The sequence below is a fragment of the Taudactylus pleione genome, unplaced genomic scaffold (genome assembly GCF_031769625.1).
Source record: "Taudactylus pleione unplaced genomic scaffold, aTauple2 ptg000066l, whole genome shotgun sequence".
NCBI classification, from domain to species: Eukaryota; Metazoa; Chordata; class Amphibia; order Anura; family Myobatrachidae; genus Taudactylus; species Taudactylus pleione.
Window position 1 is genome coordinate 34,980,057 of NW_028284468.1, and position 27,796 is coordinate 35,007,852.

Below are 27,796 nucleotides of genomic sequence, written 5' to 3' on the forward strand. Positions count from 1 at the left end.
ATTTCAGTCCTCAAGTAAATCCTACAGGTCATGTTTTAAGGATTTCTGTCTGTGGAAACGGTTGGGATAATTACTGACCAAGCAAATACATGAACAAACCTGTGCATGATTAAAGAAATCCTGAAAGCATGACCTGGAGGTACTTGAGGTCTGGAGTTGAAAACCCCTACATTAAACAATAGTTAAAATACATGTAAATTAAAAAAGACCAACAGCTGTAATCTGTTTCTGTCTGAACAAATGCCAAGTGTTATTACCTGGAAAACATGAGTCATATCCATTTGCAGAGCTTGCCACAATTCTTTTTTCTTAGATTTATTCTCAAATTTCCCTGTGAGACTAAATATATCTTTCTTGTTAACTTTAATGGTAGCTCCAGCTTCATGTTTACCCTGTTGAGGTACAGGATACAGAGCAACAATTCACAGGTTTATTGATGACTTTTACTGAAGGTGTCAGTGATATGTATTAAATCAGGGTAGGCGACTGCTAAACAATAAGTTTGCAAAGTAAAACAGCAAAAAAAGGCCTTATGCTAACATAAATATTTAACAATTCTTTAAACAGAACAATTGTGAATCATTTTCTGTGATGAAATACAGAAATCTTTTATTTTTATTTTAAATGATCCAACTTTGTTTAAAGAAATGAAATCATCGCATAACAGCTGCAACTTACAGAGAGATGTTTTCTGGTGGAGGCGCAGGCTTCAATGTTACTGGGGAAAGTTCTGTGCTTGAAGGGATGTTTTAGGCCAGCACAGATCTGGAAGACATTACAGATTGACATAGCACAGAAGACAAAAATGGCCATGGTTCCTATACTAAGCACATATAGAGCTTTATTCACTAAACAGCATTATTGACGCAGGATTTAAAGCAGAGATAAATAAAAAACCTGGCATTTAGTAAATAACCTCCAAGATGTAAATGCATGCTTTGCAGTGCGTATAAACCGTTCTTTCGCAACATTAATGTCTGCAATGTTTCTATACAGACAGATGTAGAGATGAGCAGAGGTGCAGCAAAATGACTAAGCATACTCTATGGAGAAACAGGTCATTTTGCAGAGATGATTTCTGCTTCTGTTTGACCATTTAATCGGTGCTGTATTTATAAAGTTTCATTTTGCTGAATTTAAAGTTTACGGGGGCGATTCAATTATGTGTAGGTCTAACATTTAAACAATTGCGAATCATTTTCTGAGAGAATGCATATTGACTCAATTCCAATGTTTTTCATGTTCAGTCACTGGGCCTGATTCAGAGCCGCTCGTAAGCGGCCGCTCGTTCGCTCTGAGCGATGTTCGCACAACTGCGCATGCGTATGGGTCGTAATGCACATGCGCAAACCAGTCATTGCGGTCGGAAATCGAGCGCTCGCAAAACAGAGAGGGGCTGCTAATTTGAGTGACAGGATGTACCATTTGTGGGTGGTAACAAGGGAAGGTGCTTGAAAACGGGGGAGTGGAGATCCGAACGCAGGCGTGCCTAACGGTAAAAAGGGCGTTTAATGGGTGTGCATAATTAGTAAAGGAGCGTCATCGACCACGTCACTTGGTTGTCTTTTAGCCTGAACTGCTCGCAGTGATTGCGGCAGGATAAACCTACAACAAGCACTGCGAGCAGTTCAGACGCCTTTCGATGTACCCGATTAATCAAATAAATTCCGGAGATGACGTGTGATGCGAACGGCAAAGGGGCGTCTTTACAAAATAGCGAGCGCATTTTTCGTTCTCTCGCTCAGACATAGAGGCGTCAACGAACCGCAATGAGCGAGCGCTCAATTTAAATATCCGGCCCCTTTTTAGGAACGACCGTCCGCAAATAGCGTCCGGCTCTGAATCAGGCCCACAATCGTTAGTACTACTCACACAGCTTCATCTGATACTTCTGTTTTCAGCAGCTCCTATCTACTCTCCCAACCTAAATTCTGTGTAATCCCCATTGTTTTATATTTCCCATAGTGCACACACCTGTCTGCTGGCTAAATGACCTTCTATATTTCTCCTATTCTCTCCCAATTACTCATCTCTCCAGCAATGCCAGTACTATACCAACTGGTCCTTTATGTCTTTGTAATATATGCTCTTTTTCCCCTTTGTACGGCGCTGCCGGTTATTGTTGTCTCTTAGAAAATAAATAATATATCTAAATATATATAATACCAGCTGATTTGCCCATTGCTGTCTGGGTCATGTTCAGCAGTAGGTACATTTCTTTCTGCAGTCCCTGTCACCCTGCAGCACTGCACCCAGGACTGTCTCTAGGCACATTCCAGCAGTGCAGCGGATTAGGGAGCCAAGATCCGGGAGGTGCACTGCGTGATTCACCTGTACCCAGAGGAGGCCTGTGGCTGTCGGCTGTGTTGCCATATGGACAAAGACACTGCCTCTAGTAACATCCTGGGGGGGGGGTACCAGCAATGTGTCTGTGTCTATATGGCCACACTGCACTTGGCAGCAAAGACGCTGTGAGAGAGTATCCCAGTAGCATGACAATGATGTCACCATAAGTGTCATATAGAGAGCCAGTGTGGAGTAGCAGACAGAGGAAGAAGACAGAACTTTACAGAATACTGCTTCAATAAGAGAAAATCCAGGGAGGGGAGAATGGAGGTGGATTGGAGAGACACTAGGGGCATATGGAGACGAGGCACCACCGAGGGCATATGTGCCACTACTGGCAGCTTGTGGAGCATACCTCTGGGAGCATTTGGACAACTAGAGTCCGGGCCTAATGGAGAAATTACTGCGCCTAATTGACACCTAAATTAATAATTCCCTATGAATAGAGCTGTTGTACTTGTAACTAGGATCCATTCATTTAATTGTGTGGTGTATTTGCAGTGGTGCTGGGAACACCTAAAGTCAAATTGTACTGACAAAACATACATTTCATGAATAAATGCAGAGCAAGGAGAATATTTTGCAGACCAGCTTAGAAAATGTTGTTCTTCTTTAGACAGCTTGTTTCAAGTTATTTTACTCACATAAGGATTATCTGTTTGGTATCCAAGAACAACGGTCTGGACGCATTCTTCTTTCTGGTCTAACACCAACTTCGTTTCCAGAATATAATGTCTTTTTCGCTTATCTACTGTGAATGTCTCCTGGAGAAGGACACTCTGCGGGATGGGGAACTTAAATGGATGCCTGAAGAAAAAAAAATTAAATCTACTGAGATGCGCTTGGTTCAAAAGTGACTGCACATAAGAATATACCTTATACACATCTGTATTGTTATTTCATACACCTCTATTGATATCTCATATACCTTAGCTTATTCAGCATACTATTTTATTAACACATGTATTGATAACTCATACACTTCTATTAATACTTATATTCATGCATCATACACATATCTCATCATACATACTTGCTTATAACTCATACGACTTTACTTATACCTCCTAAATTTGTATTTATTACCTCATGATCTCCTATATTTACAGTATTACCCAATACATCTGTAATTAAACCACACAAACTATTTAAAAACGCACATTAACCCATTCATGAATTCTCCTTTAATATTATGTACCCAGAAATCAAAGTAAATCCACATGATTGATTAACATGGGAAAGAGCTTGCTGTTATTTGTACTGAGATGGCACAGATCTGACCTTTTCCATTAGTAAAACAGTGGATGTGCAGGATATAAAAGGATTAGCTGGGGACCAATGTAAACAGGCAGTTTGTTAGCGACAGTACTGTACGAAAGATTTATGTTTTGTTATAGTCCTTTATTTTGGTTGGGTCCAGGAGACCTAATATTAAGATTGTTTTATGGAACCAAAGTAAACGTGAAATACTTTTTTAATACACATATAGATTGTATAAATATTACGATCATAAAAATGATGACACAGCAGGAAGCATAGCCAATTTGCTGAAAGGTTTTTAAGAATATTTTCTCAAAGACACTTAAAGAAGTTCATTTAAACTGTAAATTGAGTCAGCAGTGGCAGAACAAAGAGCAGATTTATTTTTAACTATAAAAACCTTCTGGTTAATAAGTGCAATTAAAAGCAGCACTTCATTTAAATGATAATTAGCTATTGTATTTTATCTGCAGTGCACTCAAAAGTAAATCACAAGTGCAATAGTGATTTTCATTTGTTTAATAGAAGCAAGTACTATGGGGCCTATTTATCATTAAATATTTGTGGGATATTCCCAGAAAACAGACATTTTTAGTGGGCAAATATTAAGCATCCCCCATATATACTATGAAGGGTTTGCAGCAGATATATCCGATATCTGTCGTGAACACTCAATTTCATCCATAAATGCAGCCCCTTTCTATGCTCTGGAATGCACAAATTCAAATGTAAGAAGGTGCAAATGCATGCTCATTGTGGGGATACGCAGCACATATGTAATAGGAAGAATTCCCACAACCGCAAACTTGCTTGAAGAAATAAGCCAGGAAAGTAACTTTGTTCAATTTAAGAGGGCATTACAAACATAGTCATAAAGTTGGTAATATCGTCATGTTCTACATTCTTAAACTGTAATTGTATTGATCTAGAAGATTGCAAAGCAAAACTACTCTACTATGACAGTCAGATCCGCTATCCGGCGGGTACGGTTGTATGCATACAAGGGGCCGAGTCATATGCAGTCACACTGAGAATCAGAAGCAGCTTATGTTGGATCATCATCACTGGTGGGATCTGTAAGATGGGTCTCAGGGTACCAGATAGATCCCCAATGTGGATCATCTCACTTTTTTTCCCCCAGACTATGGGTCATAGAGGCTGCCCGGCAGATATAAAAGGAGTCTGACATACTAAAGTGCCACAGATGAGAACCAATGCCATCACAACACAGCAGTGAGGACAATCACAGGACTCAGGAGCTGGGAGGACTGAGGAGCCAGACAAGAGAGGAAACAGTTGAGGGTGTGGTCCAGCACCTGAAAAGACCCTTTGGAGGAGCCTGTAAGATAGATTACAAAATTGCAGTAGTGTGGATCTTTAGTCTTAGCTGGGTACACACTATACAATCACTCCAACGCGGATCCGAACGATATATCGTAATCATCATATATTGTGTATGTCCAATTCGTCGCTCCTGGCCGAGGTTCATTGAATCGTCCCATTTGCTGTGCTGCACATCAGATGGGACGATGCCACAGCCGACAAGGTGTTACATGCAGCAAGTAACGATACATTGCACCGCTGTATGGCAGTTTGTGCAGTCTGTATGGTGGTGAGATGTATTGTTGCATCTCTACGTCATTGTAAGGTGTCTACCCAATCGATATATATCAGAATGTATGAGGTCCCAGTATCAATATCTATCATGTTTTGTATGGTAAGGAGGAAATAAAGGAGAGGAGGGATATCACAGGCGCACATGGAGGGGGGGTTTCTGAGTACCCAGAAACCCCCCCGCCTGCCAATCACTAAGTGTAGTGTAGACCGCAGTGAGTGTCGTGCGCACTACACACTAACAAACACACCGCCACCGGCTCCGGGTAGTACGCTCGTGCTACCCGGCGGCGGTGTGTTTATTTTAGCAGTCACTGAGAGTCAGACAGACTCTCATTGGCTGCTGCGTCCACGGAGGGAGCCTGCTGGAGCTCAATCATGAGCTCTGCTTTCTGACTCCCCCCAGCAGTGGGTGATGGAGAGACGTCATGATGTCTCTCCCATAGTGCAGAGCAGGCTGGGAGGAGCGGACAGCGGTGGCATGAGCGGGAATTCGGGTAAGATGTGCTTTTTTTCGTGTGTGTGTGTGTATATGTAAGGGGCACTGACACTGGCACTACATGGGGGGTGCTACTGGGGGCACTTTATAGAGGGGGTGGCCGCTACTAGGGGCACTCTATAGGGGGGGCACTACCGGGGGCACTGTATAGCGGGGGCCGCTACTGGGGGCACGGAATAGGGGGGTGGCCCATTCTGTGGGCACTGAATAGGGGGACTACTACTGGGGGCACTACATAAGGGGCACTTCTGGGGGGACTACTACTGGGAGCACTACTGGGGGACTCATACTGGTGGAACAAGATAAGGGGCAATACTGGGGGGACTACTCCTGGGGACACTACATAAGGGGCACTACTGGAGGCACTATATAAGGGGCACTACTACTGGGGGCACTATATAAGGGGTACTACTGGGACCACTGCATAAGGGGGGCTACTGGGGCCACTGCATAAGGGGGACTACTACTGGAGCCACTGCATAAGGGGGACTACTACTGGGGGCACTGCAAAGGGGGGACCACTACTGGGGGGAGGGGGGTCTTTAATAAACCATGCTTGCTGTATTTATTTGCTTGCTGCATTCATGTTTCTAAGTGATAGAGGTTTGTGTGTGTCTGTGTCAGTCAGTGTGTGTGTACCCCGTCATAGGCTGAGTGGTATATTTTACTGTATTGGTCCTAAATTCTGTGTAAGCTGTATCTATCTATCTTTTTATTTATGGCTAGATGTCTTTTCATTGTTTCGGTAACCAAGGATTTGGAAACACCCCTTTCAAAATCCTGCCTTTGCCACTGTATCAAACCATCATAATCTCTTGAGAAGGGCAAAGAAGGAGGTTCTGTAGATACGTAATGTCAAAGTTGCAATTCATAAAAAAGTTTTCTTTTTAAAAGGAGAGTATGTTCCCACCAGGGTCAAATACATCCTTTATTGCTAGAATACCCTTATCGCTTCAAGACAAAAAGACAACATTTGCTAATTAGTTTTATGACTGGTTTTATAGCAGTATTATTCCAAACCACTTCTAGTGATGAATTCTATAACTAGGATTTCTCTCCAACAGTATAGTTTTAATGAAAATTCCTTTAAACTAGAATATGAATTTGTATACGTAGGCATATGAAACATCATTATGAAATACTGTATGGATTACTTAGGAAGTTATTTCAGACTGTTATTTATGGTTGATACAGGTCATTTAGCACATTTCACTCATTACAAATATATATCGTGGATTTTCCAATATGGATTACAAGGCATATGCTTTTGGTGTACTTTCCCTACAGGAGATACCAAAGCCCTTGGAGAGATCCTCAAATATTGATCCTTATAGGAACAGGATTTAGGTTGTAGATGAACCATAGATGACATGCTTATCTTTTAGGAGGATTCCAGGCCTCTTTGCATGTAGATAATCCTCTGTGTGAAAGGACCCAGGCCTGTTAGATTCAGCATCCATTTACCTCTGTGTTACCTATACACCGTTACATCACAGGTACTCATATCATTGGGAGTGCTCAGAATCAAATTAATATATTTTATTTCATTAACTTGATAACACCATGCTCATGATACTGAATCATTACAAATCGTGTTGCTGGGCCTGGTGATCACATGTTTTGCCCCTGTTTGTATAACTTCTATTTTTTAAAAAGTATTCTGCACAGAAAATACCTGAAATGGATAAGTCCACGTTTCTGATAGAACATAATTTCCTTTTTCACATCTTCGATCTGCCCGTTCAGCTGTATAACTATGGGGGCACTCTTCTGATCTGCCCACACTGTCTTAATTAAAAAAATTGACTTCCTTGGCTGAAAAAAATAAACATTTTAAGTTAATAATTGGAAAAAATATTTGTTTGAAAACATAAAATAAAGGAAATTGATAACAATGTTGCTGCAAAATATAGAGAGCAAATGAGGCTTTGTAATGTTTATATGCTTAATTTATGCAAATCCAAATATAGTGACTTAGTTAGTCAAGATAGTAGGCATATGCTGTATGTGAATGGTAGAAGTTACATCATTGCCATCCACTTTGTCATACAAAAAGAGTTTGTTATACGGTAAGTACTGTACCTCTGCAGCCATTTAGCGTGACTGTAGTGAGTAAAGACATACTTCTGCAGTTCTCCTGAGTTATGTGGAGATTTGCACACAGATCACTTTACAAAGATGGCTGCGGCTGAGGGATTGCACACTTGAGCTTCTTGTGGCGGTTTGAGATAGATGGATTAGGATAATTCTTGCCCAAAGGTGCACTAATATGCTTTTATTACACTGACATGCAAACAGAATAATTTTATAGAATTATATTTAAAGGGAGGGGCTAGTGCTTTTTGGGGGATTTCTGGGTTAAAGTAGGCTCCATAGATTATTTTATCCAAAGAACTTGATTTCTACATGTCTATGCAGGTGGCGCAAATCAAGTCTCAGCCATTACGTCTATAATATAATAAATAAGTCATAAGCTGTAGTGTGACACATAATAAAGACTGCCCTCATTTTCAGCACTCCTATGAGTTATTAACCATACAAATGAGACTTGCCCAAGTGGTATTTTAGGAGTAAAGGGAAAAGATTAAATAGTGGTCAGACTTTCAAGTGAAGCTTTTACTCTCTCCAGCATTGTCAGTGGAATTGCACCTGAGACCACACACAGCCATTTCACAGTAGCAATTCCCAAAAACTGAATGTGTTGGTGGATAAGTACACAGTTGTGCATAATTAAGTGCACTTGATGTCTGAATATTCTGTGATATGTAAATGATCCACAACAACAAAAACAGGTAGGATTATGAGAAAACACTGGTCAACGCGGTGCAAAGAAAATGTGTAAGAGATGGCAAGGACAGCACGAGGTAGACATCTACTCACAGACATAGACTAACACTTAAATAAGTAATCAGAGTCACATTTTGGCAGCAGAAAACTGTAAAAAATGGTGTTGAGCTCTGCATCTGCTCAATTGCACTGGATCACACTGATTTCTATTTTCTTCTCTTTACCTTAAATTGAAGTACAAAGTATACCAAGTTCTAAGTTCATAAAGCTTAATCAAAGTGTCAGATATGTATGTTAGAATTCATTTGTTAATTATACACAATGCCGATATGTCTGTAACACAGACACAGTAAACGAATCTTACAAATGTCTGTAACGTACCAAGTCTGTGATCCAATAATCAGCTGTCACATTAAATTCCTGTTTTGAACTCTTGATCTTGAATGAAAGAATCTTCATTTTCTCATTATTTTCCAAGTGAATCTCATTTTTAATTAGTTGATTCCACAGTGACAGCATTTCACTGTAACTTCTGAAGGATTTGCCTCCAATGAAATTCACAGAGGAAGCCTAGGGATAAGATGAATCAATTCACCAAAAAATATATATTTTTATTAAAACAGATAGGCATAAACAAAACATAAACCAAATGCAATGTACTGGATACATTTCTTATGACATCTCATTACTAAGTCATTATACTGTATATATGATTTACTCTTGTTTAGTCTACTCCTGCAGAATTTTTATGCATGTAATGGAGCCAGATAGAAGATAATTGGACAGGATTTTAGTGCACAATAAAGAATAGCAGTAAACAGACAAGAGAGATTATAATGTGGAAACAGAGGAATCAGAGTTTAAAGTAAATTAACACAATCATTAACTAATCGATAATGTTTAGTTCTACTACTAGCAAATTTAAGTGTGGTTTAGTTAAACCACTGATTTTTCAAACTGATAGATTCATTAAAGGAAAAACAGCACTGCCTGGCCTCCTATGTCCAAAGAAAGCACAACCTGCCCATTTCTGCCCGAAGAAAGCACCACCTGCCCATGTCTGACTGAAGAAAGCACCATCTTCCCACGGAATACATACGATTTAACCCCCCCCCCCACGGCTGTTCGCACCCGCCTTACTTTCAATCGGTAAGCCGGGTGTCGGGCTCCCGGTATAGGTCTAATGACCGGCGTCGGGATTTCAACACCGGTCATTAGACACATGCCGGGATTAAACAGACGGGATGCAGACGGTCGGCATTTAGACCATCTGCATCGTGACTGCAACCCCCTTCCCAACCCTGACTGAAGAAAGCACCACCTGCCCACCTATGTCTGAAGAAAGCACCACCTGCCCATCTCTGACTGAAGAAAGCACCACCTGCCCACCTCTATCCGAAGAAAGCACCACCTGCCCATCTCTGACTGAAGAAAGCACCACCTGCCCACCTCTGTCCGAAGAAAGCACCACCTGCCCATATCTGACTGAAGAAAGCACAACCTGCCCACCACTGACTGAAGAAAGCACCACCTGCCCACCTATGTCCGAAGAAAGCACTACCTGCCCATCTCTGACTGAAGAAAGCACCACCTGTCCACCTCTGTCCGAAGAAAGCACTACCCACTCCTCTGCATCCAAAGAAATCACTACCTGCTCATCTGTCAGAAGAAAGCACCACCTGCCCATCTCTGACTGTAGGAAGCATCACCTGCCCACCTCTGACTGAAGAAAGCACCACCTGCCCACCTCTGTCTGAAAGCACTACCCACTCATCTGCATCCAAAGAAATCACTACCTGCTCATCTGTCAGAAGAAAGCACTACCTGCCCATCTCTGACTGTAGAAAGCACCACCTGCCCACCTCTGATTGAAGAAAGCACCACCTGGCCACCTCTGTCCAAAGAAAGCACCATCTGCCTATCTGTGACTGAAGAAAGCGCCACCAGCACACCTCTGTCCAAAGAAAGCACTACTTGCCCATCTCTGACTGAAGAAAGCACCACCTGCCCACCTCACTCTGAGAAAGCCACTAACTATCCTGTTCAGTCTGAAGAAAGCATTGTCTGTCCATCTCTGTCTGAAGAAAACACTGTGATTATCTCAGTGTGAAGAAAGTACCTTCTGCCCAACTAAATCTGTCTACAGAAAGCACCACCTGCCCATCTTTGACTGAAGAAAGCACCACCTTGTCATCTCTGGCTGAAGAAAGTACCACCAGCCCATATCTGACAGAAGAAAGCACCACCTGCCCATATCTGACAGAAGAAAGCACCACCTGCCCATCTCAGACTGAAGAAAGCACCACCTGCCCATCTCTGCCTGTGGAAGCCACTGATTATCCAGTTCAGCCTGAAAAAAGCACCACCTGTCCATCTCACTCTGAGAAAGACACTGACTATCCAGTTCAGCCTGAAGAAAGCACCACCTGCCCATCTCTGGCTGAAGAAAGCACCACCTGCCCATCTCTGACTGAAGAAAGCACCACCTGCCCATCTCTGGCTGAAGAAAGTACCACCTGCCCATCTCTGACTGAAGAAAGCACCACCTGCCCATCTCTGACTGAAGAAAGCATCACCTGCCCATCTTTGACTGAAGAAAGCACTACTGTATCTATCCAGCTCAGTCTGAAGAAAGCACTGTCTGCCATTCTCAGTGTGTAGAAAGCACCTTCTGCCCAAATAAATCTGTCTACAGAAAGCACCACCTGCCATCTCACTCTGAGGAAACCACTAACTATCCAGTTCAGCCTGAAGAAAGCATTGTCTGATCATGTGTCTGAAGAAACACTGTGCACATTCTGCACAAATCTGTCTAAGAAAGCACCATCTGACCATCTCTGACTGAAGAAACACTGTGACTATCTCAGTGTGAGGAAAGCACCTGGGTGTTTTCGTGGGTTGTCTAGCAAATATTCTTTGATAAATAGGAGCTAAAGAATATTCATGTACAAATTCAGCTAGAAAATGTACTGTACTCCTCTCTTTTTAGAATAGAACATAAATAAATGCAAAATACTACATATAGAACAGGTCATATTTACTTGGTTAAGTATAATATAGTTAAGTTGTGTTGCCAAGACAATTTTTATTTTTGTTTTGTATAAACTAATGACTTCCTATTTTAATATATACACATTAAATCATGTACAGGAAATAAGACAATCTTAAACTGGGACTGACTCTTAGGTAAGTAACCGTAGGTGTGTGTATATGAATTCTCCCCTCTTTCTCACTTCCTGTGTCTTTATGATACACTTCCAACACTAGGTTTTTGACAGATAAAGCTTTCCCAGCAGACACTTCCACTATAGTCTGGTAAGCATGACGCTGTGGCTGATGGAGTTTGATTGCTGAGTAGAGATACAGCCATGGAGTATCCATAGTAAGCGCCCCTGAGTAAGGAGAGAGAATGATGAGGTTATATACTACATTTTATCAGTTGTTGTACAGGTTGAGTCTCCAAAATATCCAAAATGCTTGGGACCAGGGGTATTTCGGATATCGGAATATTCCGTATTTTAGAATAATTGCATACCATCATGAAATATCTTGGGAAAGGGACCCAAATCTAAACATAGAATGCCTTTATGTTTTATATACACCTTATACACACAGCCTGCAGTTATTTTATACAATATTTTCAATAATTTTGTGCCTTAAAAAAAGTTTGTGTACTTTGAACCATCAGAAAGCAAAGGTTTCACTATCTCAGTCATGCTAAAACAATTCTGTATTTCCGAATATTCCGTATTTCTGAATATTTTTATATGGGAGACTCAACCTGTATTTATTCCACCAATAGGATACCAGGAAAGTGTGAAGTAAAACGTACTGTTCTACAGAACCTTATCAGTATGAAAACAGTCACAGCACTAAGATCTTAGTTTCTAACATTGAATTAATATTCCAGGTGTATTCTGCTGCTGTCAGATACCTGTACATCAATTCAAGTTATAGGCAAAACAACTTTCCAATGTTACATGACAACTGGGTATGGTCTATACAATTCTTACTTAGGGGGAGATGTATCAAACAAGAGGAGGGGTTGCCATAGCACACAATCATAATCTGATATGGCCAACACCTCCACTTGTCCTCTGTACAAGCTTTGATACATCTCCCCCATAGCATATACACAAAGACAGATGTTTAATTTTACCTTCCCATTTCTGAAGGTCAATTTTAGATGTGTCTTTCCACTGTAGTCCAGCAACAAACGGCATTCGGTCATTATACTGTACTTTGAAGTTGGTGTTGCTCTCTAGAGCAGAATGAGTATGTAGAAGTTGTGTCCTGTAATTCACCTGTTTCTCGGAAACTTGTAGCGTGAACTAAAAAATAAGTGCACATTCTGAGCATTTTATAGAAATTAAGGTTCTTATGTATTATAGGGACTACCTGCCTACTTGAAGTCTTATAGGGGCTACCTGTCTACTTTAACTACTGGAATTCTTATAGGGACTACCTTTCTACTTTGTCTTATAGGAATTACCTGTCTACTTGAAGTCTTATAGGGACTACCTGTCTACTTGAAGTATTATAGAGACTGTCTACTTGAAGTATTATAGAGACTACGGGGTAAATTTACTATGGTGTGAGTTTTTAGAAGTGGAGATGTTGCCCATAGCAACCAATCAGATTCTACTTAACATTTAACTAACACCTTCCAGAAGATAATAGCTAGAATCTGATTGGTTGCTATGGGCAACATCTCCACTTCTAAAAACTCTCACTTTACTAAATTTACCCCTACATTTCTTTATTAACTTGACTGTCTGTTTTTCTTTACATTTTAAACAAAAATACAACCACTTAATACATTTGTTAAATTTTTAATAGTTAACTTGTGTTTCCCAAAAATCATGTATAGCTGATAGAGTTGCATCAAATAGATCTTTTTCATATCTTTTATGCCGCAATAGGAACTCGTAGAAACATTTTAAGTAACGACGGATTCCTGTGTTTGATATTTCTGCACTTTGCTGATCGCCACATTCTCTATATATGTTGTGTATGTACACAGGCCCTGATTCAGAGCCGGACGCTCTGACTAGAGCGCTCGCTCTGAATCAGGGCCCACCTCCATAATTATGGAGCGTCCTCCTGGACGCTCGTATAGCTGTGGGTCACCACCCACAGCCTATACGAGCGTGCAGGATGATGGTCGCGATGGTCTTGACCATCGCAACCATCGCCACTGCGAGCCGAAGCCTGCGGTTGAGTTTCTCAACCGCAAGGCCCGGAGTGATTTTGGCTCTATCAGAGCCAAAATCACTCCCACTGACATCACTAGTGATGTCAGTGGGGCCGGCTTCTGACGGTAGGCGTTCCCTTGGGAACGCCCCCGTCTGGGAGGCACGCCCCCGGCACGCCCACCAAAGGGGGCGTGCTGTCAAGCAACATCGACAGCACGCCCCCTTTGATCAGACACAACGAGCGAAGGAAAGTCCTTCGCTCGTCGCGTCTCGCGCATGCGCACGACGAAGCTCCCTCCGTCGTGCGCATGCGCAGTGCACACCATCGACCCACTTGCGAGCGGACAGCCGCTCGCGAGTGGGTCTGAATCAGGCCCTCAGTCTTTGGGTCTCAACAAAGCAGTACCTGTGGTTAACCATGAAGTGAATGAATCCAGCCTTTATCAATTAATCTATTCTGTACGCTTACCATGAATCAGAGAATATAATTGTTCCCTTGCCAATGTTATCCATTTTCAGAGGTAACAGAGTTTTGGCACTTCTGTCTAGGAACATGCAGATACTTTTTCAACAAGTACCCCCAAAGACTCATTGCTAGGCCAAAACCCTCCCTGCATTATTTGTAGTTATAAGAAATGTTTTAATGCCAGCCAGTATTAAATCTAATTATCTAATACTTAAGAAAGACAATAGACACATGTAGGTCCTATAGGACTCTGAGGGGTTTATTTTACAAAGTGTCAAGTTGTAAAACCCAACACTCCTGTTCATGTTTATGCCTAATATTTAAAAGGGAAGTGCTTTTACTAGCTGTGTATTGCTAGTAAAAGCACTGCCCTTTTAAAAACCGGGCATAAACACGAACAGAAGTGTTGGGTTTTACAGCCTGATCACTTTGTAAATAAACACCAGATACTTAAGAAAGTTAATAAAGACAGTCTTCTAATGGCTACTACCAGCAGGATAACGCACCATGTAACAAAGCACACATCATTTAAAGCTGCTTCTACAAACATGACAATAAGATTAGTGCACTCCAGTGGTGCAACAGTCAGCAGGTCACATTATAACAGAGCACCTTGTGGTGGAGTGGAAGATTTGCAGCAAGAGAAGCAGCTGACATATGTGATGTTATCGGGGGGCCTATTCAAGATGTTAATTATCGAGGTCCGAACGGACCCTGATACTTAACACACTGACTCGCAGCAGATGCTGGAGCAATTCTTTATTGCTCCGGTGCTGAGACAGCTTATTCGAAAATCAGCTGCCCCAGCAAGCGGCTTCACTGCTCCTTTCGAAGCAGTGAATCTTTTCACTGCTCGCGAGAGCAGTGCGCATGCGTGACCTACAGGTCACGAATGCGCACAAGAGCCCCGATGTCCGGCGGAAGGAGCAAGAGGAAAGTAAGCAGGAAATGTCTGTGATATCTCCTTCTTTACCTTCGTGATGAATGGCCTGAACACTTGTGCATTTTCACTTGCTTTTGTAAAAATTAAGTGATGATGAATAGGCCCCTAGGTCACAATGGACCAGAGTCTCTAAGGCAGGGATGGGGAACCTCAGGCCCGGGGGCTGTATAAGGCCCTCGGAATCATTTGTTCTGGCCCTCGGAGCTGTTTTCTGCTAGACTCATCTGGCTAGCAGGGTGCCTACAATGGCACACTGCAACTAGAATCTATGCAGCAGTGCTGCCTGGAGCATCCTTAGGATGCTTCAGATGGTCACACCGCTGCCCTTCAGCTCCCCGGAGTATCTACAGGATGCTCTGTGCATTGCTGTAATCACCGGGGATTGTGGCCACGCTCCCGTGTGACATCACGCGGAGGGGGCGTAGCCTGCATCGGGCCCGCAAATAATGGTCTATATATCAAAATGGCCCTCGGCAGAAAAAAGGTTCCCCGCCCCTGCTCTAAGGAAAGTTTCCAGTGCCTAGATGAATCCATGTCAGGAAAAATTTAGGTTGTTCTAGTCTAGGGGCAAAAGGGGTCCTAGAAAGGTGTACCTAATAAATAGCCCACTGAGTGTAGAGATACATGGCTGCTAACATCAACAATAAAGAGTTTGCTATTGTTAGTTATGGAGATTTTGTTCAGCATTTGTCTTTTACAATAAACCATTCTCCTGTTGACATTAGAAATGTATGACAGAAATACATCAGAACATTATTTCTTCCTCAAGAGTTTTCAGAATCCCAGAATACGTTATTAGGATTACAGTACTGCACTATTAATGAATTGTTGAAATCAGAATGCTGCCTGATACTGTATTATATTTCCAATCCAATATAATTTTGCTTTCCTGTATGTTACAATTGTACATTACTATACTTTAATAGTGATATACTGTATCATAGAAAACAAGCAATGCAACAGAAGGCAGTACAGTATGTAATTTGGGGACATGGCTCATAAGAGCCTGCGAAGAAGAAGTACTTGTGCCTCTAAGTAATGATGTTCTAAGTCACTATGGAAATATTTGATACCTCCATAAAGTAGCTGGATGCCGACGGATTTGAGTTGTTCTTGAATGTCTGGCTGATGAACAATTTCTTTTTGTTGTTGATTTCATCCCAGTGTTTTCCATAGCTCACCTCCAAGTAAGAATGTATGTGAGGTGCATACTCTTCGTGATGTAAGTGCACCTGCAATAGATATTGGTGGTTGGGTTACTAACTAGAACAATTAAGATCAATCAAGCCAAGTAGAGTAAATCTGTGAGCTGAAGTTAGGTCCTTTTTTATAGCGGCTGTGCGAAAATATGCAAATGCCGCAGCCACTGAGATGTGTATTGAGACGCCCAGAGGCAACTTTGCAAATCCAAGCGACTGCGTACAACAACGCAGCTCGGTCGCAAATCAGTTGACTATCGGACTTCTGAGTAACCCTATGTTCGCGCAGTATGGCTGCTGGAATTGAGACTCCAAGCCATTTTGATGGCAGGATCGCAGTCACAGACAGAGACACGCTCTGAAAATCGGTGGTGACACACCTGCATTTCAGTTGCCACCTTCCCGCTGCCACCCACAAATGACCCTACCTGTCAATCACTTTGCTAATAAATCCTCACTGTGAGCGACAATGATAATGAAACTTGATGCATACACACTGCGACTCAGATGCACGCGCAGACCACTGATTATCGCTCAACTGTGTAAGCAGCGGCATTGCGTCCATCTTTGAATCATTCCCACAGTTAGTTCATTTTACCAAATGTGTTTCCACAAATCGCTTGTTTTCCAATTTGAAGGGAAAAAAAACATTCAAATGTAGCAATTGGTGAATTAAACATTTAAATAAAAATTATATATTTTAAAATATTTGTCAAAGGCGAAATTTTTTTTAGTAATGGTCGTATAATTTGTACTGCTTTGGTATACAGAATAATCTATATCTGCAGTAATATAACACAGACTTACCATATACTGTACACCAAGTTAAACAGTATTTTACCTTGTGGTTCAAAGCTTGAATCTGTGTACAGTAAAATTCATGCTCAAAGTCCACTCTGTACTGGTCCTCAGATTCTGTGTCCATTTTTATCTTCTGTCCTGTGTCACACTCGTGGCGGAGAATCTTTGCATCACCTGTTACAAATGGCATGATACAATCAGCGTGCCGACTATACGCAAGAAAGATGAACAGTAACAAAACACCAATACAAGTGGTAATGGTTAAGAACTAGGTAATGCATTAACTCTACTACATATTTTATGTGTCAGCATTGGTTTAAAAAAAAAGTATGACTGTAGATACGAAAGACATTTACCCTTATTTACCACAAATCACAGCTATTCCTGATAGTTTTATATCAGTGTTCTCTAAACCCATTATTAGGCTAAGGCCCGTATTCAATTTGAGCTGAGCCACGCTACTTTTTCACCTCCTGGACTTTTCGCCTACATCGCGTGTTTTGCAGGCAGAAAAGTATCTCGCGCGTGCCCGCTTATCCCCGTATTCAATTTGGAAGTAGGCGAAAACGGGACCCAGCAAAACTTAAACAAGCGGAAAGTACGGTCAGATTTGGGGAAATCAGCCTGACACCCCCAAAAGATGCTCTGACATGGGGGTTCCCTATGATATCCCCCAATTTGGCTTGCTGAGGGTATTTGGGCCCGTATTCAATTTGAGACTTTGCCTGTTTTGTAGGCGTTAAAGTATCGCGCGCTTGCACGCTTTACCCCATATTCAATTTGAAAGTACGCATAAACGGCACCCGGCGATACTGTAACAAGCGGAAAGTACTGTCATTTTGGGGGAAATCAGTCTGTCACCCCCTCAAATGTCACCCCCTCAAATGATGCTGTGACATGGTACCCCCTGATTTGGCTTGCTGAAGGTATTTGGTGTTTTTAAATAGGCTCAATAACTGCTAAATAGCATTTTTCTATACCTGATGCAGAATAGTATTTAGGAGTATTTTTTCCAGAAAATAACTTATCCTAGCAAATTTGGGGTACTTGAAAATGGGGGTCAGCATAATTAAAAGTTGCTAAAGTGAAGTTGAAAAATCATGAAAAATCCACCTGCCACAAACACATGCAATCAAAAAAACACCTGGAGCATACTTGGGGACCCCCCCAGAGTCAAGTTCTCTAGTTTTTAAGTTTGCACCCCAATTTTTTTTTTACCCCCTTTTTCAAAGTAAATTTTTGGGGTGTCCTTAAGTTTTGTTTTGTTTTTTGACACAGATTACCTTTGGGGGGCTGTCTGAAGGCTGCAGGGGGGTTCCCGAAACGTTGCACCCCAAAACCCCAATTCTGCACTTTTTTCCGCCTGCCATTCATAGGCGATACTTTACCGCCTATTACATTCCATTGACTTTCCGGCCAGGCGGAAAGTCTTTCAAAGTGAATACGGAGGAAAACCAAAACATAATCGGCGGTAACTTAACGCGGATCCGGACTTAACGCTTCAAATTGAATACGGGCCACGGTGTTTATAAACGGGCTCAATAGCTGCTAAATAGCGTTTTTGTATAAGTGGTGAAGAATATTATTCAGGAGGTTTTTTTGCAGAAAATAAGTTATCCCAGCAAATTTGGGGTACTTGAAAATGGGGGTCAGCATATTTTAAAGTTGCTAAAGTTAAGTTTAAACAAACATGAAAAATACACCTTCCGCAAGCCCCTGCAGTGAAAAAAACACTTGGGGCATACTTGGGGACCCCCCCAAGAGTCAAGTTTGCTAGTTTTTAACTTTGTCCCCCAACATTTTTTTTTTTCGCCCCCAAAATCAAAGTGATTTTTTGGGGTGTTCTTAAGTGAATTTTTTTTTACACAGTTTACCTTTGGGGGACTGTCTGAAGGCTGCACGGGGATTCCCGCAACGTTGCACCCCAAAACCCCAATTCTGAACTTTTTCCGCCTATTACATTGCATTGACTTTCCTCCTAAGTGGAAAGTCTTTCAAATTGAATACGGCGATACTTTTCTGCCTGGTGAAATGACATCATCGGTGAAAAGTTTTTGCCAAAAACACGCGAAAACGGTTTTTCACTCCAAATTGAATACGGGCGTAAGTGTGGAGTCTCATATAACTTTTAGATATTGTTTATATTATTGGCAGTCTGCAATTATTAATTAGGTGATTATTACAAGTATAGAAACAACATGAAATCGATTGAAGAGTTTCAATGCAAACATAAGAAGCAATTACAGATAAGTTCATGTATGAACAGGTGTGTATAGAAGTGTAGGCACCCCTGTTGAAATTCCATTTTTAATTCAATCATTAAGTGAAAATAAGATAACACAACCTCTACATACTGTAGGGCGCACTTAAAATGACATCGTTTTCTGCACAGTGAAATGTATAAGGGAAAATGACTGCAGCAGAAAACATGCACTCTGAAACAAATGGATGACCCTTCTGGGTTCTTGTAATAAGATGGGCACTATATTTTCAGGAGCAGGGTTCTGTAAATTAAAAAGAAAAAAACTTAAATAACAGCAATGACGAAAATGATAGGATGAGGTTGTAGGGGGAGATTTAACAAATCTTGGAGAGAGATAAAGCGGAGACGTTGCTCATAGCAACCAATCAACTTCTAACTGTCATTTTTCTAGCACCTGTAAAATGACAGTTAAAAGCAGATTGGCTGGTATTGGCAACTGTTCCACTTTATCTCTCTCCAAGATTTGATAAATCTCCCCCATAGTTTGTACAGCTGCACTGTAGCACAGCATGAGCCACTTCTAAGAAGTAAATGTTAGTAGAGCCAAAGGGGGGCCAAATAGACAGTAATAAAGTGATAGATAACTGCAATGGAGGATACTCTAAATCAGGGTGATAAGTGCACTACCAAATATATTACCACCACTATAGGGTTGTGGATCCGTAATGGGATTTGGCTAAGCAGGTCCACCCTCACAATGCTCTCGCCTTGCTCTCCTGATCCTGAGTGGGGGCCAGCGAAGCCTCGTTAGTGTTTAAGGGAGCCCATTTCTTTTTTATGGCATCCTGTTTCTAATTCTTTTCAGGGACCATTGCTGCATCTCTGGCTTCAAAGGAGCAGCCCAAGTCCAGGCCTCCATTTACACTGCACACAGGCTTGCTCAGAAGGCCCCAAGACTGGCTGGTGAAGCATTTAGACTCCTATATCAGCTGCCAGTCAGCATCACTGAGAAGCTGAGCTGACAATCTGACAAGGACCTTTCTTTTGAAATTGCGGCAATAGATTTTCTATCACTGCGTGATGTGTGCAGCGCACGTCAGCCATACTTTACATGATGTTATGTGATGTAGAGTAACATCACCATGAATGAAATGTGTACATGTATCAATGTAAGATATTGGATAGTGAACTATAGAAAGCTCTAAATTGCATTATTTCCTAAATCTAAAAATTATCCCCACAGATTGGGACGATACTGATTCACCAAATGAGATGGAAAATGGGAGAGGTCACCTTTACAGTTCTTTGCTACAATAGTCACATCATTTTAGTGAGCTTTCAGGCAAATCTGCATTCAATTGTATCTTAATTCCAAGAAAAGTGACCTCTGGAACGTCATGCAGGGTTGTGAACTGGATGGAAATGAATCAAAATTTTGTGACAAGAGCTGATTTGACAGCACTGATCCCAGTGAACCACAGCTAAATCTGGCTGCAGAATGAGGTTATAAAATACAGCTAATGATTCCACAGAACAAGCCAAGCACAAGATAAACGATAAATGAACGTTATAAAGCCGTACTCATGCCAAGACTCACGAACCCTGTGATAAATGTATGTGTGTGAAGTAATGTAATCTATGAAAAACTCAATTTAAAGCAGCCATTTGCAGAATGAAAAAATAGCTCCCAGCAATTTAGGGAGAAGCCAAATTACCAAGCCCTCCTGTTTCTAGAGTCACACCTTACTCATTTAGTACTTATTACAGATTATAGTACACTGTATACACATAAAAACATTCCATAGTTGAATGTGAACTAAAGTCCACTCCCTACTGCTGTGAATAGGAATCACCCAAGTATTTGTACATTACATCCTATTGTACCATTTTTAAAACAACTACCAAATAATGTGTCAAAAATGACTAAAGAGAGAGAGATTTATTGAGACACACAGTGGTCTATGTGCTAATAATTGCAATCTATATGCTAAAAATCGCGCTACTGCTGCGATTATTATGTATCCAACTCGCTGGGGATAATTTAATTTTTAATGAAAATATACCCTCTATGTACAAAGAGGAACTCACAGGGACAGCAGTTGCGGTAACTGCTGTCCCTGCGATTTATATCCCCAGCATTTATGAGAAGTCTTTCACAGAAGTGAAAGACTTCTCCGGGGGAAGCTGATACTGCACATGCGGCCAGTGTCAGCTTCTGGAGCCAGCCAGGGGCTGCAGGGGAGAGATCGAAAGATCTGTCTCCTGCACCTGGAGCCTCCATAGGCTTATACTAGTTTACACCATCTGAAGATGGTATAAACTACCAGGGCTAAACTCCGAAGAGCTTTGCTTTTTGGTTTAGTACATAACATATAGGGGTCAGATCGTCCCCAATAATGGAGAACGCGATCTGCAGCACTAATTAGCACTTTGCCGGAGATTTCTGTGAAATCTCCTGCATTGAGCTTTTAGTACATAGGGACAATACATAAAATTATGCAGAAACTGCATACATTTATGTAAAAAATAGCTTGATACTGTATATAGGCCCCAAAGTGTTTGTGTATAATACCATTGCATAGATTGATGGCAACAATTTTGGTTAATTAGCAAATCTGTATTTAAGAGAGATTTTCCCCAATACTGGCTATAATTATCGATAAACCTATTGCAAGGGTGACATTTTAATTTTGCCCTTTGGAACCTGCTTCTACCCTTGGTGTAGTATTATTCCAAAATAATAAGTGGTGTGTTTTTATATTTAATACGACTGTGTATTTTGTTTCATATAGTGTATTTGCAATTCATATCTGCTCTCTTCTCACTTAGGGGGCTAGTATTATTCATAAAATTATGCAGAAACTATAGTTTCTACATGATTATATGTATCACCACTTTGTACTAACAGCCAAATGCAGGATATTTCTCAGAAATCTTCTGGATAAGGCAAACTACTGCTGCAGAATGCAGTCCCCGTTATTATCTGACCCCTGTGGACCAAATTCCTAAAAGCAAAACTTTTCTGAGCTTGGTTAGTTTACACCATACTCAGATGGCGCAAACCATTATATGGAGGTATTCTTGCAGGAGAGGGATTTTAACATCGCTCTCCTACAGCCTCTGTCCGGCTCTGGAAGCTGACACTGTGCGCATGGCATGCGCAGTGCCAGATTCAACGGAGGAGACTCTTGAAAAAGTGAAAGACTCCTCTAATATCCCCGGGACTCACAGAGGGACAGCAATATTCTATTACACTGTCCCTGCAAGTTAGATTAAGTGCATAGTGGGGATATTTGTGCAAAAAAAAAGTTCATTGTTATAAGGACTGGTAATAATTGTGGCACATATACATAGGCCCCTAAGTGATTTTATTTTCAACGGTTTATTATAATAAACTGTGTTTTGTAAGTCAGTTCCATATATTTTTAATGCCATTGACAGGTGTGATTATTATCTTTAAAATCATAATATGTTGTTTTGTCCCTCCTAATTTGCTAACATTTATCTGCCTAGCAGCTTGCTGTAGTACAAAACAGATTAACTAACAATATCAGGTTGGAAAATGTTAGCACGCATTTTAGAACTCCCCTTCTCTACCTCTTACTGCTCATGTTACAATTATCTCTCACAGGACCACGAAGTTTATGACAAGGTATCTGATGTGCTCACCAATTGCTATGATAAAGGGTGGAAGTTTGGCAAGACACAATGGGGAGGTATCCCATAAAGGAACAAACCTGTGCTCAGGAACTGGGCTCATCATCTCATTAGAAAATCATTTTCACTGTACCTAAAAGTCCATATTTGACTCTCATGGAGTTTGACCATACACCTCCTCGTTGCTGCAGAAGTCCAATAGTGTACGAACCAATCACTCCTGGAACATAGGCTTCTCCTTCTAGTGAGTATTGCATCAGTTTATCATCCGCCTTCTTGTCAATAAGCACTGTGTTACAAGACAAAAAGCCATTCACTGTAACTAATGTTAAGTTAGAAAAGGGACCATATGTAATACAGATATTCTAAGAATAAAGCAAACCATTACCTGGAACCATACAAATATATATGCCTAGATAGAATTGACTTGTTTTATTACCATTTGCTATGGCATGTCCATCTATGAATACAATTTACAGGTACACATAGGGGATAATGCGGAGGGGATGTAGGTCTCTATACCGACATCCGGATCCTGACAAGGGACTTAAGATAGGCGTCCAAATACCGACGCCTATCTTAATCCCGACGCCAGAACACCGAAGGACGCCAGCCCGAATGAGGTAAGTCCGGGGCACCCTTAGCGTTAGCCGCGGTGGGAGAGGGTTAGGTTTAAAGAGCATAGTGTGGATAGGGTTAGGTTTTGGGGGGGAGGTTAGGGTTAGGCACCCCTAGGGGGAGGGTTAAGCACCCCCCCGGGAGGGTTAGGCTTAGGGTGCGGTAAGGGGGGGTTAGGGTTAGGCACCTCCAGGGGGGGAGGTTAGGGTTAGGCACTAGGGGGGGTGATAGGGTTTGGCACCACTAAGGGAGGGTTAGGGGGGAGAGGGGTAGGGATAGGGTACTTACCTGCCCTGTCTGGATCTTCTCCCTTCGAGCTGCTAGCGTCGGGATATGAACCGGCGGCTATTCAGCCACTGGGACTTCATACCCATTCCGCTGCAGAGCAATAAAATGGACACAACTTACTCCAAACAAATAGTGGGCACAAAAATTGTGTATTTGTGCACATACAGTATGCAGGGCTGTACAAATCCCGAGATGTGCCTGCTTCTGTATGTGTAGCATCTGTCCCCTGTTTGTGTTTACTCATCATCATCAGCATGTATTTGCACCTGCCCTATAGCAGATTTAAAAGATATGCATCAAAATGGATGCATAGGAGCATAATTGCCGGTCTGGATAAGACACATTTGCATGATCACGATTTTGCTGAACTTTGCCTATAGGGGAGATGTATCAAGCCCTGGTGAGAGATAAAGTGGAGAAGTGGAGAAGTTTCTCAAACCAAACAACCAATCAGCTTCCAACAGTCATTTATCTAACACAGTCTTTGAAATGACAGTTAAAAGCTGATTGGTTGCTTTGTGCAACTACTCCTCTATACTCTCTCCAAGGCTTTTTACATCTCCCAGAAAGAGAGAATGTTAATTCACACCCTCATCCCGCCTCTACTGCCGCACGGCTCATGTCATCCGTAATACGTCCCAATCTGCATTTGCATTTGTTTGCTTTCTTTGAATGCCACCTGGCACAGACAGTGTTCACTTTGCATCAGCCCTGTAATAATGTGTTGCTATAACTTGAAGTTCTGAAGTGTACAAGGTGGTGTGGGCCTGAGCTAACAGTCCACTAAGGGACCACACCTTTCCTGACAGAGGGATACAATTGGAGGATCATGGGAAGTGTGTAATTATTTTTTTTAAATGACTTATAAGAAAGTGGAATTGTCATTTCAAGAAATAGATTGCCAATAAAAAATAATAGGCTTTTCTCAGTAAATTTTGTTAATTTTAACTAACCTGACTTTATATACTCTGTGGCTCCACCACTAACTGACCTGACTTTGTACACTCCGTGGCTCCACCACTAACTGACCAGGCTTTGTAAAACTCTGTGGCTCCACCACTAACTGACCTGAATTTATACACTCTGTGGCTCCACCACTAACTGACCTGACTTTATACACTCCGTGGCTCCACCACTAACTAACCTGACTTTGTACACGCCATAGCTCCACCACTAACTGACCTGACTTTGTAAAACTCTGTGGCTCCACCACTAACTGACCTGACTTTGTAAAACTCTGTGGCTCCACCACTAACTGACCTGACTTTGTACACTCCATGGCTCCACCACTAACTGACCTGACTTTGTAGAACTCTGTGGGTCCACCACTAGCTAACCTGACTTTGTACACTCCGTAACTCCACCACTAACTGACCTGACTTTGTACACTCCATGGCTCCACCACTAACTAACCTGACTTTGTACACTCTGTGGCTCCACCATTAACTGACCTGACTTTGTACACTCCGTGGATCCAACATTAACTGACCTGACTTTGTACACTCCATGGCTCCACCATTAACTGACCTGACTTTGTACACTCCATGGATCCAATATTAACTGACCTGACTTTGTACACTCCGTGGCTCCACCGTTAACTGACCTGACTTTGTACACTACGTGGCTCCACCATTAACTGAAATTGTTCTTTTGGAGATTCTGGAGTTTGATTTGAAGGGTTGATTTGGTTAATGCAGCCAAAATGACCAATCATCTCTGGGCTGCACCGTGATAGTCTATTATTATATTGCAGCCTGATAAAAAATTATATATGTTCACATGTTAGGTCTGATGTGGAATTAAGAGAAGAGTACTGGGGGTAAGTATATCAGGAGGGGGCGAGGTGGCTGATGTCACCGTTGTTCATTGGGACAGAAGAGGACCGAGAATAGGGGTAAAGCTGGGTACACACTGAGAGATATATTGTCCGTTCCATTGAACATCCGACATATATATAGTACTTTGGAGGGTGTGTGAACCCAATATGTCGGTGAACGACGTTGTTTACAGACACATCGGATTGGCCCTGCAGCACATCAGATGGTCGATATATATCTGAAAGATATATCAGTCACCAGCTGGTGTGTACGAGCGCCCCTCCGGTCATCTGTACATATGCTGTAGAGACCTGCTGATAAATGACAGCTTTGTGATTCAGCCTAAAGCTGAGTACACACTAGATTGATGGATCGGTCCCATCGATGGGTCGGCCCCGTGAATGGATGAACTTAAAGCTGGGTAAACACTAGATTAACGGATCGGTCCCATAGATGGGTCGGCTACACCCATGAGTGAGCTGGGTACACACTAGATTGACAGGTTGTTCCCGTCGAAGGGTCTGCCCCGCCTGTGAGTAAGCTTAAAGCTGGGTACACACTAAATCAACAGGTCAAACCATCGATGGGTCAGGCCCCGCCCATATATGACACACTAGATTGACAGGTCGGGCCCGCAGATGAGTTGGCCCCACTCATGGGTGACAGCTCAACAGGGTGGGCAAATTTATATTTGCTCACCCAGTTGTGATATCAAGCCTGGCACATCAGGCAGACAATTGGTAAGTGTGTATGCACTTACCAATTGTGAGATAGGTCAGTGGGGCTGACCCGTCGATCTAATGTGTCGCCCATACACACACCAACAGATGACCGATATATTTTTCGCATATATCGGCCATCTGCTGTGTTGCAGGGCCGATCCGATGTGTCTGTAAACTGTCATTCACAGACATATTGGGTATGCAATACCCGCAATTAAAATTGTTATTCACTCAAATAAACAGCGAGATAACTAATATCCAAATATATCATCAGATAAATATTGTTCTCTGATATTATTTCTGTTCTAAATTAAATCACGTGAAATTAATTTTAAGTTAAACACATCAACATATTTTTCATTCTTGAAACATGTCTAGTTTTTTTTTTATTATTCTATAAGGCATATATCAGTTTCAGTTTCATCATGCTGCAAGATCTCAGGAATGTTTGTCATTTGGTACAATGTTCAGCAGGTTTCCTGCTGACCAGGGCCGGATTAACAATGGGGCGGGTGGAGCTGCAGCTCCAGGCCACCCCATGAAAATAGGCCCACAGGACCTACTGCAGTGCTTGCTGTTTTGACAGGAAAAAAAACTTTTCCTGTCACCAGTCCACTACAGCATTCCAAAGCCCCGTCCATTCTGCAGGATTATCTCCCATTCCTTCCACCCCCGGCCCCATTGCCCGAATCCCCGGTTATCCTCGGGCCTGCTCATAGCTCCGCCCCCAGACTGTCCGAAACTCCGCCTCCGGGCAGGCCGACAGTGCAATCTGAGTTGTGCTAAGCTCCGCCCCCGAATCTCGCTAAGCCCCGCCCCCAAATCGTGTTAAGCGCCGCCCCTTCATCTGTATACCGGGATGCTAAAAACTGTGCCCCGGGGTTTTCTAAAGCCCAGCCATTGACCCCTCACCCCTCCTTGGCAACTGAGCTGTTACACTGCAGCCGGACACTAAGTGAGAAAACTCAGAAAAGTGTACATAACCAGAGGTGGGTGTAATGTCTGTGTCTGTCTATCTATCTATCTATCTATCTATCTATCTATCTATCTATCTATCTATCTATCTATCGATGTATATATATATATATATATATATATATATATATACTGTGTATATATATATATATATATATATATATATATAGATAGATATATTGTAATGTGTATATAATATATATGTATGTAAATGTGTATATATGTACTTATATGTAAGTGTAAATATGTGTTTATAGTATATATATATATAGATAGATAGATATATTGTAATGTGTATATAATATATATGTATGTAAATGTGTATATATGTAAGTGTAAATATGTGTATATAGTGTATATAGTATATATATATATATATATATATATATGTGTGTATATATGCATG

The 27,796-nt window shown here is 41.7% G+C and overlaps 1 protein-coding gene across 1 annotated transcript in view; it reads right to left on the reverse strand.

Moving 5' to 3' along the window:
- APOLTP (apolipoprotein lipid transfer particle homolog) overlaps window positions 1-27,796 on the reverse strand; it is a 345,964-nt gene that overhangs the window by 276,840 nt on the left and 41,328 nt on the right. Inside the window, exons 12-21 of the mRNA XM_088466926.1 lie at window positions 23,104-23,259; window positions 17,151-17,284; window positions 16,184-16,342; window positions 12,666-12,837; window positions 11,687-11,898; window positions 8,888-9,076; window positions 7,395-7,534; window positions 2,991-3,153; window positions 679-765; window positions 258-392 (exon numbers count right to left, since the gene is read on the reverse strand). Of these exons, the coding sequence (XP_088323052.1) occupies window positions 258-392; window positions 679-765; window positions 2,991-3,153; window positions 7,395-7,534; window positions 8,888-9,076; window positions 11,687-11,898; window positions 12,666-12,837; window positions 16,184-16,342; window positions 17,151-17,284; window positions 23,104-23,259 (1,547 nt within the window). The remainder of the gene's footprint in view (window positions 1-257; window positions 393-678; window positions 766-2,990; window positions 3,154-7,394; window positions 7,535-8,887; window positions 9,077-11,686; window positions 11,899-12,665; window positions 12,838-16,183; window positions 16,343-17,150; window positions 17,285-23,103; window positions 23,260-27,796) is intronic.